This window comes from Puma concolor, chromosome A1 (assembly GCF_028749965.1).
Source record: "Puma concolor isolate L17-30 chromosome A1, mPumCon1.1.hap2, whole genome shotgun sequence".
Lineage (NCBI taxonomy): Eukaryota > Metazoa > Chordata > Mammalia > Carnivora > Felidae > Puma > Puma concolor.
In genome coordinates this window covers 95,888,787-95,900,880 of record NC_141667.1, presented here as the reverse complement: position 1 = coordinate 95,900,880, position 12,094 = coordinate 95,888,787, and the positions used below count along the sequence as shown (strand labels likewise).

The 12,094-nt window shown below is 39.1% G+C and overlaps 1 protein-coding gene across 2 annotated transcripts in view; it reads left to right on the top strand.

The window, feature by feature from the left end:
- The window catches only part of RASGRF2 (Ras protein specific guanine nucleotide releasing factor 2), a 247,373-nt gene that overhangs the window by 107,679 nt on the left and 127,600 nt on the right, over positions 1 to 12,094 (top strand). The window contains exons 8-13 of one of the 2 annotated variants that reach the window (XM_086697680.1): positions 2,294 to 2,403; positions 3,144 to 3,262; positions 3,453 to 3,602; positions 9,671 to 9,831; positions 10,743 to 10,809; positions 11,349 to 11,485. In XM_086697680.1, coding sequence (XP_086553806.1) covers positions 2,294 to 2,403; positions 3,144 to 3,262; positions 3,453 to 3,602; positions 9,671 to 9,831; positions 10,743 to 10,809; positions 11,349 to 11,485 — 744 coding nt within the window. The remainder of the gene's footprint in view (positions 1 to 2,293; positions 2,404 to 3,143; positions 3,263 to 3,452; positions 3,603 to 9,670; positions 9,832 to 10,742; positions 10,810 to 11,348; positions 11,486 to 12,094) is intronic. The other variant, XM_025924243.2, reaches the window with a different exon arrangement.

Genomic DNA, 12,094 nt, shown 5'->3' with positions numbered 1-12,094 from the left:
TAATGTAATTTTTAATTAGCAAAGGCAGTGGCTCGACTGGTACTGTTTAAATTGGCTTCAGCTGCTCATAAGTCCATAGGTAAGCCAATCATGAAATCTGCCCCTGACAAGAACAGTGCTGTTAGATGTTCTCCAGAAAGTAGCCTTTTGCGGCTCTAGCCACCTATTTACTGTAATTGGCAAGCAGGCTAATTAATGTCTATAAAGTGACAAGTATTGTTCCATAGTTGAGAAGAGCATTATGATTCATCTAGACAGTACTTACTGTGATTCTTGGGTTTGGGGGGAACAGATTTATAATCAGCTCTTGAATATACACACGAGCTCTTTGGAGAGCCATCCACTTCTCTGCAGAATGTCCTTTCCCTGCTTTTTGGCAGCTTCAGGCTTGTTTGTTCCTATACCAGAAAGTAGAAAGGACCGGCTTCTGAATTTCAGATCTATCTACTTGAACCTTAGCCAAGGAACTCTCTAAAATAGATTTAATTAATGGGGGAGAATCCTGAAGCTATTGACTAAACTTAGTTTTGTGGGTTTTCAGTGCATGCATTATAAGCGTCAGGCTCTCCCACTCCTACCTTCTTTGTTATGAAAAATTTAGTACATTAGCTGTTGATTGCCTTGATTTTCTTATAGAACTACTGACTTAGAGGCAAACTGTTATCCATCTTGGCACTGTGCAGAAGGGATATTTGAAAGTGTATGTATCCCAAGAGCCTTTACCAGGAGAAGTTTATGGAATGGAGAGGCAGAAAGTGCCCTCCATGTGTCTTACAGGGGAGGGGTCTCCCTCCTATCAGGAGTCTGTCTGAACTTCCAAAACCTTAATATGATGACATTCCTTAGGACCTGATCCCAGAATATCAGCTGCAGAGCCGTGTGTGTGCTGTGGCACTGCCCTTTGTGCTCATGCCTAAACATGGGCCCTCAGTACACATCAGTAAGTAACCGGTGAAGGCCACCACCTGCACAAGAGCAACAGCAGATCCGTGGGCAGAGCTGCCAGCACCTCAGGACTGGACGGAAGGAACTAGCCATAGTACCCTGGGAGGCTGTTTCACTTTCTTCATTCTTAGAAGGGCTTTCAAGGGCCTAGTGAGACCTCAGGCCCCAGAGAAGAGACCCCGTGGGTTCCTGCATTGGTCAGAGCCACCATGATCATGGCTGGCTCCGTCATTTGCTGTGACACCACCTTGGGCAAGTTACCAGACCTCTTCACACTTTGTTTCCTTATCTGTGTAAAATGGGCAAATTCCCCTTTTGTTGCTGGAGGTTTAGGTGTACGTGCAAACCTTGAGCTCCAATCTGACCCATAGCAGGTGGGGTTATGGTGCCTGTTCATGTGTGTTGGTATTATAATTAAGCCCACTGCCCCAGCTTTCTAAAAGATTTTAGTTTGTAAGCCAGTAAAAAACAAATATGTAGAGGGGTACCTAGGTGGCTGAGTCAGTTAGGCATATGACTTCGGCTCAGGTCATGATCTCATGGTTCGTGGGTTCGAGCCCCACTTCGGGCTCTGTGCTGACAGCTCAGCCTGCTTTGGGTTCTGGACAGCTGACAGCTGGAGCCTGCTTCAGATTCTGTGTTTCCCCTGTCTCTCTACCCTTCCCCCACTCGTGCTCTGTCTCTCTCATGATCTCAAAAATAAATAAAAATTAAAATAAATAAATATGTAGAATCACTATAACTTTAATTAAAACTCTACTATGTTATATTAACATCTTCATAGGCCTGGTGGAGTTTCTGCCTTTGACAGAATTCAGATAGTTTATCTATAAGCAAAACTACAAGTACATAATCTAATTAAACAATACTTTTTACTGCTAGAGGAATGAATTAAGGTAAAGTAGGATGAGAATGTAATAAAGGTGAACATATCTTCTTCTCCCAAGTTTTAATTCTTAAACAGAATATTGCAGTAGGATTCAGAATTTAAAAAAAAAAATGTGAACAAATATACCTAAAATACAGATTCTTGTGATTTGATTATAGCTGTATGTTTCCCCATGAACCAATTTTCAAAATTTGTGATTAAGAAATATATGATTATATTAAAAAACCTAAAGAAACAATTGTTTCTCTGGAACATAATATTTTGTTACTCTTTTTTTGTACTCTTGGTGAAGTGTGTGTGTGTGTGTGTGTGTGTGTGTGTGTGTGTGTGGTTTGAAGTATACTTTGTTTCAAAACTGTAAAGGGAGAGATGAGTTTCTCAGACATGATGATGGCACAGTAGAGAGTGTCCCAGTGTTGTTCATCCTGACCTCTTGCTCATGCTGGCCTTTGCATTTAGATCCCCAGGTATATCATCACACTTCACGAACTCCTAGCTCATACACCCCATGAGCATGTGGAAAGGAAAAGTCTGGAGTTTGCTAAGTCAAAATTAGAGGAACTGTCCAGGTATGTGGAGAACTCATAATAAAGGCTTGATTAGAGAAAGCAGCAAGTTAGTCTCTGTGGAAACCTAATATATATGTCCAGGCAACAAGAAGCAAGACACAGACCAGCTTCTCAGATTCACCTGAATATTAAATGCTAGCTCTTCAGATGGTACTGAATCAGAATACATGTTAATTTTAACCAAGAAAAATATATATTGTTGAAAATGTTTTTATAGCATGTGAATTTATATAATTGAGATTATAGCTGTATTTGGGTTTATGTTTCTTTCAGGATAATAGGAAAACGACCTTTATTGGAATCCTTGTGTTCATATTTGGCAAGAAGCTAGAGAATGTATATTTTGCATTTTTCAGTGACTTTTCAGTGTTTCAAGGAATTATTTACATCTGTGTTCCTTTAGCTTATATGCAATAAATGGTATAAAGTCCTCTAATTTGCTCTACCTCTAACAAATGGCATCCTAATTTCAATGAAGGTTGCTGTTCATAAAATAATACTTTGCTTTCCTGTTGCATTCCCCAGGGTATTCATTGGTTTGTGACCCGCTTGTCATTTAGAATCATGTACACTGGCTTTGGTTTGGGTCATGGCTTGTTGAGGCCTGGAAGTCTGCTCTCCCCACAGTCTCTTTTATACTGATGCAAGTCAAAACTGAACTTCCCAGAGGGAACTCTTCTTTGCATACCTGCTAGGGCTACAGAAAATATCTCTTACTGTGATCTGTGCTGTGTCTATAGGATAATGCATGATGAAGTGAGTGACACTGAAAACATAAGGAAGAACCTTGCCATAGAAAGAATGATCGTAGAGGGTTGTGATATTTTGCTGGACACCAGCCAAACTTTTATCCGCCAAGGTAAGTCCTTGTTTGGTAGACCCACTGTCTTAGTCATCTCTGCGACTTATGCATTATCATTGCCAGATCCCGGAAACCATTTTGGAGCAGGTTTGATGTAGCTGTGTGATTGATACTGTTCATGCAGGACACCTCTGTGGCCTTGACCGAGGCTGTGGTTGAGGCCCACCTTTGTGCTGTTTCTTTTCAGGGGCCATGAAAAACAGCAACACAATAATAGTAAAGCACGAGTGGGACAGTAAGTTACATTCTGACTGGACTCTCCTCCTCAGTGGACCAGACATTCTCTACAGCTCCAAGGAGGACAGATCGGTCTGGCCGATGAGAGTGGCAGTGCCAGGTGGCGACGATATACAGGCAAAGGCCCAAGAGAAACTTGCATTGCTCAAAGCCCTTTCACATAGTGGTGGGGACAATGTCCGAAGTGAAAACAGCTGTCTCTTGTTCCCATTCTTCATCAGCACTTCTGGATCAGCCCCCCATGATATGATTTGATTCAGTTGGCAACTCCAGTTGCCAAACGAAATGTCTGTTGACCCCTGACACGCTTTGGTAATGGTGCATGTATCTTGTTTGTGGGATGTGTGCTTTCCGAGCATCACCCAGTATTTTAAGCTTTTGAAGTGTTGAAGATATTTGTGCCAGAAACTTTGGAGAAGCAACAGCCTAACAGTGTCCCTCCCTCCAGGGCCCTCATTGCAGAGTGCAAGGAGTAAACCTCATCCAGAGTTCTTTTTTTAAGTGCTTAAGTGTTCTGAGGGAAGGGACCATGCCCCATGGAATTGATTTGAGACAATGCATTGCACACATTTATGATTTTGAACTTGGTGAGCAGTGACACATAGATTTTGGAACTAGGATTAACCTTTAATGTAGTTTTTGTTCAGAATGTGCCAATAACATTTGAAGATATTTGCATTTCCGTTGCCTGCCAAAATGTGCTGCTTAAAATTTTTTTTTTACCTCATCAAATAAGACGTTACTTGTGCTGTGCACATAAATTTTTGCACAGAATACTTAAAAAAGTTTAACATGTGCTGTTCTATTTTCCATTATTTATTTATAAAGAGAAAGTACACATATGTTAAAGTTTGGAAGTTTATTTTAGGAAATGATAACTTTTCTCAGTTTTTGGCTTCTGATACTAATTTTCCTTTAAATATAGTGGAATACAATGCTAACAACATCAGGCCTGCCTAATTCCCCCTGTATTCCTCCGCAGAGACTGTGTTCCCATATTGGCTTTCTGCCTTCCTGGCACTTGCCTGCCTGTGTGCCTTCATGTGTGCTTTCCCCAGCCTGGGCCTGGGAATGCCCTTTTCCATCCCTTCTGTGCCTATCGAAGGTCTGCTTGGCCTTCCAGGCTCAGGTCAGACACCTCTAGAGAGCCTTTTACAATGTTCCCTCATCTTTCTCTCCCCTTCCCTCCAGTTAGAATGGATTTACCTTCCTCCTGGTTTCGTGCCCCTTGCTCCCGATGCATGTATTTCGTCCTCTTGTGTATTGTAGGTACATGTTTGCACGCCTGTCTCTGCCAGTAATTGTAACTCTGAAGGGCAGTGTTTACGAATTCTCTCCTGCCTTATTTGTTGTTTTCCATTATAGATACCTGAAAGATGGGCATTGGATTAAATTGAATTACTTGTTGAATTGCAGTTTTGATTGTTAGATGTCTTATTTTGTATTTTTCTTGCATTTGGAATTCACTGAAAAAATACTAATTGACTGGAGCTTTATAATATGCGAGAATGCAAATAAACGTTTCTGTAACTAGTATTCTATTTCTGAAAGGGCTTTTGATTGAAAAGTATGATACATCGTAATTTATTTCTATAAACTGAGACTGCTCTTATCTAAGTTTGAAAAAACATCTATAATGAAAAGCGCTAGAAGGTTTAATATATTGAATAAGTCATTTTTTTCAGTACACCCAGAGGAAAAATACTCAGGACCCACCTCTGCCTTTGATTCATGTCCAGATGTTATTTATTGCTTTTTCTTTGCCACATGTTTAAAGCACTTCTGTTAGCTATTAATACAGCTGATGTTATTATTGTATTGATGTTGATATAATGATTTGCCTTTACAGTATTTTTCTGTATTTTTGGTTGTTAGTGTGTTTAGAAATTATTCAATAAAGTTGGCTTTAAAAAAACAGACCTTAGGGGCGCCTGGGTGGCGCAGTCGGTTAAGCGTCCGACTTCAGCCAGGTCACGATCTCACGGTCCGTGAGTTCGAGCCCCGCGTCGGGCTCTGGGCTAATGGCTCAGAGCCTGGAGCCTGTTTCCGACTCTGTGCCTCCCTCTCTCTCTGCCCCTCCCCCGTTCATGCTCTGTCTCTCTGTCCCAAAAATAAATAAATAAACGTTCAAAAAAAGAAAATTTAAAAAAAAAAAAAAAAAACAGACCTTAATCCAAAAGTAGAAAGTAATCCAATTGCATATAATTTGGGAAGTTTCCATTGTTTTGCTTTGGTTGCTCCTATTATCATTTTTACTACATACCCTTAACAGACTTTTAAACCCATCGAGGTGGGTTTTTTATTCTTTTAAACTTTGATGGATTCCATTTCCTATGAAATGGACTACAAATTATCTCTAATTGTCTGCTAGTATTTGTGTTATTTACTTTTAGGGATAGTATGAGGTATGTTGCAGTGTGTATGTATTTGTGTGTGTACATGTGTGCATATGCACAAATATATGTGTGGTTTCAACCTTAAATGAATGTTTTTTCTGAGGACTAGAAAAAATAAGTCGCCCAGGACGTCGGAAAGGCCTCCTTAGAATAGGGGCATCAGATAATCTTGAATGTCAATCTGTGGGAATTTAGTGATTAAAGTAACAGAAGTTTTATTGTAAATTGATGCTAATCATTAAACAGTTGATGAGCAGGATGCAAAGGACTGTATCGCCATGTAGTCTGATAATGTCATTTATGTTCCAAAATCTACTCAAAGTTTGTTGAACTAAAGTGTAAGAGTCTGAAACAGTAATAGGAAGACAGTATAGCCATGTCGCTGGAGGTCAAATTCTGCCTCCACCATCTCCTTGCTGTAGGATATTGAGCAATTTATTTAACTTTTCTTTGTCTCAGTTTCCTCTCCTTAAGTTGGAGTTAATAGCACCTAGATTTTAGGGTTGTGGTGAAAATTTAATGAGCTGATACCCACAAAAGCATTTAAACCAGTGCCTGTGAGAATATGACATAAATTTAAAAACCAAGATCTAAATTTTGGAATGAGTTTCTGTTTTTCAATAACATGAAATATATATGAACATTTAGTAGAAGATGAGGCACTCTAAATTGACATTTTGCCGAAAACCCATTATGCATAGCCAATGTATTGTGGAAATGTGAACCAGGATAATTAAGTGAAGGTTACTGAATTCAGAGTGAAATGCATTGAGAATGAGTCTTGGACCTCTGTGATACCTTAACTATTCCCCGACTCACAGTCATGTCCTTTTGGGGTAGCAGTGTTCTTTGGAGTTGTAACATGGGGTCCACAAATATTTGTACTTTCTCAAATGCCTAACCCAGTAACCTGGAAGTTGCTCATCATTCCTTTTCACACTGGGTGGAATGAAGAATAAGGGCATTAGTCCTGAATGCCATTCTTTGGGAATTTAGTGATTGAAATAACACAAGTTTTGTTGTAAATTGACCCCAATTATTAGGTTGACTGAGAGAGACACAAGGAACTGTGTCATAGCAATGGTCTGATATTGAGGAATTACTAATACAAACTATTCCTTTAATTTTTACTAACTAGAGAGGAATCTTCAAGTCTTAGAGTTGTATTGAAACACCAGGTCAAACATAAAATGAAATATAAAAAAAGTCCACTTAACATGTTTTTCCCAATATGATTATTTTATAAACCGAACGATAGTGTTGAAATCCCTCACTTTTAATTCTGACGTATAGACTTCTGTATAGACTGAATATACAGGATGAACGGTTATCGATTAAACATATTAGTGTATCGTTGACAAGGAAATGTTTATTTTTTTACCTCAAAGTTTTAATCCACAGTATTACTAATATATGAGCAAACATGTATTCTGTAATTTCTGATCTGCAAAATCATTAAATGCTAGAAGCACTTAACGACACATTATATTGAATCTTCATAAACTTGGTTATAACCTTTCTGAAAATGACTCCTGAACCTGTTTATCCACCAAGACATTTATTTGTCTTCAGCTCCAGTCTTTCACTCTGCCCTAGCTGATCTCATGACCCCCCATGGCAAAGCTACAACAGACTGTCTTTTCCTATCTGATCCCTTTCCAGGTGTCATTGTTTATGTTGCTGAATCCACTGCCATCTCTTGGCAGCGTGGCTCACTCAGGTGACGGCTGCTCAGCCCCTCAGGCCTCAGTTTTCCCTTCTATGAAATCAGGGGCGAACCAGGTCCTCCGAAAGAGCTCCTCTGGCTTTGATTCTGCCCCGTGAGCCCCATGAGTGCAGTCCTTCTGCTGTTACTCATTTACTTATCTAGGCAGTCTGCCTTTTGCTCTCCCCACCCCTCCTCTGCTCTTCAAATTTAATTACTTGCTGCCTGCGCTCTCTGACAGCTTGCTCCCACCTGCCTCACCTCCTTCCTTCGCTCTCCCCTTGCCCGTTCCCTTTGGTGGAGTCAAGCCTTCTCCTACCCTTTGTGCCCAGGGCCCACAGCCTTCCCCAGGACTACTTCCATGCTGTTCTTTAGGCCCCCAAATAGCTGCCTACTTTGCCTCTGTCTAGCAGTCCCACCTAAACACTCACCTGAGGAGATGGAATCTGCACACGGAGGCTTCCCACCTTCAGCTCTGTTAAAAAGTAGATGCTGTTTGGAGTATTCATATGCTAACGTGAACATTTTGTGACCCACAGTCATAGTTTTACCATTTTACGTATACGAACAACTTTAGTGGGGCTTTCCCCACTTATCAAAGGAATCTGTGACCATTAAAAAAAAATCAGGAAACGCAGAAAATGTATGAAGAGGAAATGAGGTTGCCTGCAATCTCATTTTTTAGTGCTGACCCCTGTTAATATTTAAGGGTTGAATATGCAGTTAACGGTTCTTATGAGACTGATATGTGTCTTTGTAAGGCTGCATTTTGAGTAGTGGTAGATTGAACAAATAGTAGTAACATCGCTGACTCAGTAATATCACTATTTCAGAAGTCAAGGTATTGACAAGAATCTTTCCTAGTGTTTGTTTTGGTTTGCTGTCTAACTTAGACTGGAATTTTATTTTGTGGGGAGGTCATTATTAGGATGAACTTGTATAAAACCTATGTAGAGATTCTCACATTGAATAGAAGACAGTTTTGTTCACGGGAATGCTCTGGGTATAGACTTTATGATTTCTTTTCCATTTAAATTCCACAAAATTTTTATCACACATAATTTAAATATAATCTGAAATAGCTGCCCTTTAAAAATTAACTAAGTTGCATTGAATGTTTAATTTGTTTATTTTTATAATATACATGCAGTGTAAATTTTATTTTTTATTATGTTATTTGTCTACCTACAGTGCCTCAGGAAGAATAAATTCTATCTTCTTTTTACTATGTTATTTTATTACTATATGCAATTATACAGTATATATCTTGTTCTTTTTTTAATTTCTTTTAAAAGTTTTTTAAAATATTTTTTATATGTTTTTGAGAGAGAAGGACAGAGAGACAGAGCACAAGCAGGAGAGGGGCAGAGAGAGAGGGAGACACAGAATCCCAAGCAGGCTCCAGGCTCTCAGCTGTCAGCACAGAGCATAACACTGGCCTCGAACTTGCGAACCATGAGATCATGACCTGAGCCGAAGTCAGACGCTTAACAGGCTGAGCCATCCAGGCGCCCCATGTATCTTATTCTTAAATTGATTGAGATAAGATCACCAAGGGACAGATGACACAAGTGCCTTGTTCTCTGAATTCAGTTTGGCTTTCTTTCAAATTTATTTTACAGTTTATTAGTAAATAATCAAGTCTGAAATGTTTTATAAAAATAGTAGGAATTAGGGGTGACTGAGCGGCTCAATTGGTTAAGCATCCAACTCTTGATATGAGCTCAGGTCATGATCTCTCAGCCAATGGGATCGAGCCTCGAGTTGGGCTCTGGGCCTGCTTGGGATTCTCTCTCTCCCTCTCTCTGCTGCTCTGCTGCTTGCTCTCTCTCCCTCTCTCTTTCTCTCTCTGAAATCAATAAATCAAAAAATAGTGAGAATTAGTTAGGCCCTTAAAACACAATGCATTCTCTTTTCTGCTCAGAGTGTAGAGGATTTACTTTCAGTGGTGCATCAAATAAATCCTTGGTATCTTGGGAAACAGGTCCTAGAGTTTATTGCATCAAGAATAGCTCTCACTTGAAAAAATTTTAATTGCTGTGTATTCTTCACTTTTGTGATCACCAGGTTCTCTTATTCAAGTACCTTCTGTTGAGAGGGGGAAACTTAGTAAAGTTCGCCTGGGTTCACTGTCTTTGAAAAAGGAAGGAGAAAGACAGTGCTTCTTATTTACAAAACACTTTTTAATTTGTACAAGAAGTTCAGGAGGAAAGCTGCATCTGCTCAAGGTATGGGTTTTATGTGACTATTCCATTTATGTTCCATGCACTTAAGAGGGATTGAGATTAATTTAATTATGGCTTTCCCATATCCAGTATCATAAAACCCAGATTGTCACAATTGCATAGTGAGGTAATGTACAGTTGCTAAGCCTGGCATGTACTTTGTTGTTAATCGAATCCAAAAAATAGAAATTTAAGTGTCCATTTCCATAAAGAAGTGCAATTAAAATCATAACCTAGAAAAAATTACTAGTTGATGACTACTGAGCTACAAAAATCTTATTAAATCACTGCAGTATATTGATAGAATATTTGCTAAATCCTATTTTATCTTGCTGTATACCAAGAGTCAGCAAACCATGGCCCACAGCCTGCTGCCTGTTAATAAAGTTTTATTGGAACACAGCCATGCTCATTTGTTTATATATTGTCTGGCTGCTTTCATGCTTTTAAAATGGCAGATTTGAATAGTTGCGATAGAGATATGGCTTGTAAAGCCTAAAAGATTTACTGTCTGGCCCTTTATAGAAAAAGTACCTATCTATACCTTTTGTTATTAGTACCTAACAACTATTATCCAACACCAGGATGATGGCTTTCTGCTGCTTAAAGCACTTCCTGGTTGGTGGGTCTAGCTGCATTCACTCTCAAGGTGCCATCTAGTCTCCTGTAGGCTGACTTGCTAAATTTATAAACATTGGGAGTGAGAGGCAGTTGGTGCAGAAGAATCATGAAATTCAATGTGTTTAATTACTTTTACACAGCTAACTGTAGTTTTGGAATCTATGAAAAATTATTTGCGATGCAGAATTGCTATGCTTTCTTCTGTGACAATTTGAATATAAGGTTTATGTATCTGAGCTTCCCAACTTATGCAAGACTGTCAGCCTCTTAATAAAAAATTGGTTTGTTTCCAGACAGGTGGGGTTCTCTCTCTAATAGAATGTACTTTGATTGAGGAGCCCGATGCAAGTGATGATGACTGTAAGTCACATTCTATCTCTTAGACTTATGGTAGAATAAAAGGGTCTTGTAGTTTTTATTTACTTATAGCTAAGGCGAGCTGCTTAAGGAGGCAGGAGAGATGCTGAGAATAAACTCCCTGAAGTCGTTTATATATGAAAAGTTCTGTTGAATCATTTAACCTGTGAGCTTCATTAAAACCATCTTTGGGAATTCATGTTTTATTGAATTTGTCTCACGATAGTGACTTTTCAGTGGAAGGCAGAAAAGGAATTAAATTAGAGAGTTGTTGGAATTCTGTAGATTATGGAAATTTCAAAAAAAGAAAAGAGGAAATGAGTAGAAGGCAGAGATCCTAGTCCTGAGTAACCTGCTGACCTCAGCTTTTTTGTCTACTTATGAGCTTAGTAAAGGCTTCCCCTTGCCTAAGAAGTGCCATGTTGCTGAAATAAGATTCTGGACTTCAACGGACATCCATCGTATTACCAGAAGTCTGTGAAAGTAGCTATCACACATATTTTTATATTCACATCTAATTGGTTGGTTTGCATGTGTTGAAGCCAAAGGTTCTGGACAAGTGTTTGGACATCTAGATTTTAAAATAGTAGTGGAGCCTCCTGATGCTGCCCCATTCACTGTAGTCCTGTTGGCACCTTCACGTCAGGAGAAAGCTGCCTGGACGAGTGACATAAGTCAGGTAAGCGAGTGGCGTTTGCCATAAATTGTGATTTTGTTTGTGTATGTGTGTGTTTATTTCACACCATAAATTTTGGGGGAAGGCTTTTAGTTATTTTATTTTTGTTAAAAAAATACATCTAGTTGCTGTGGACACTGCCATCACCACTGTGTATCTTGCTAGCTGGGATCATTTGTTGTTGTTTGTTTGTCTTTCTTTATAAGGCTAAAATTTACCTGAAGTGTGGTACTTGCATTTTAGTTCCTAGGCATTCTTGTACAGCCTGTGAATGTAATCACGTGTATTGAATGGTGTTAAAATTGCCCTGTTAGTAATAAATTCTCCAGCGACCTCCACTAGCTTATCTTTTGCTTATTTGTTTCTGAGGTAGGAGAAATGTGAGAGATGCAAAAACAGCTAACAAGGGCTCTGATGAGAAATCACAAATTAAAGAATCACATCAAAGAAGAGAAACTGTCTATAGTATGAAATATGAAAATGAGCTTTCCTGTATTTTATATTGAAAAAACTAGGAAACAGATTTGCTTACTTTTCCTTGATCCACAACGCCCAGTTAAGGGATTCCTGCATTTATTCAGAAATTGGAAATACATCAAAACTAGTCGTGAT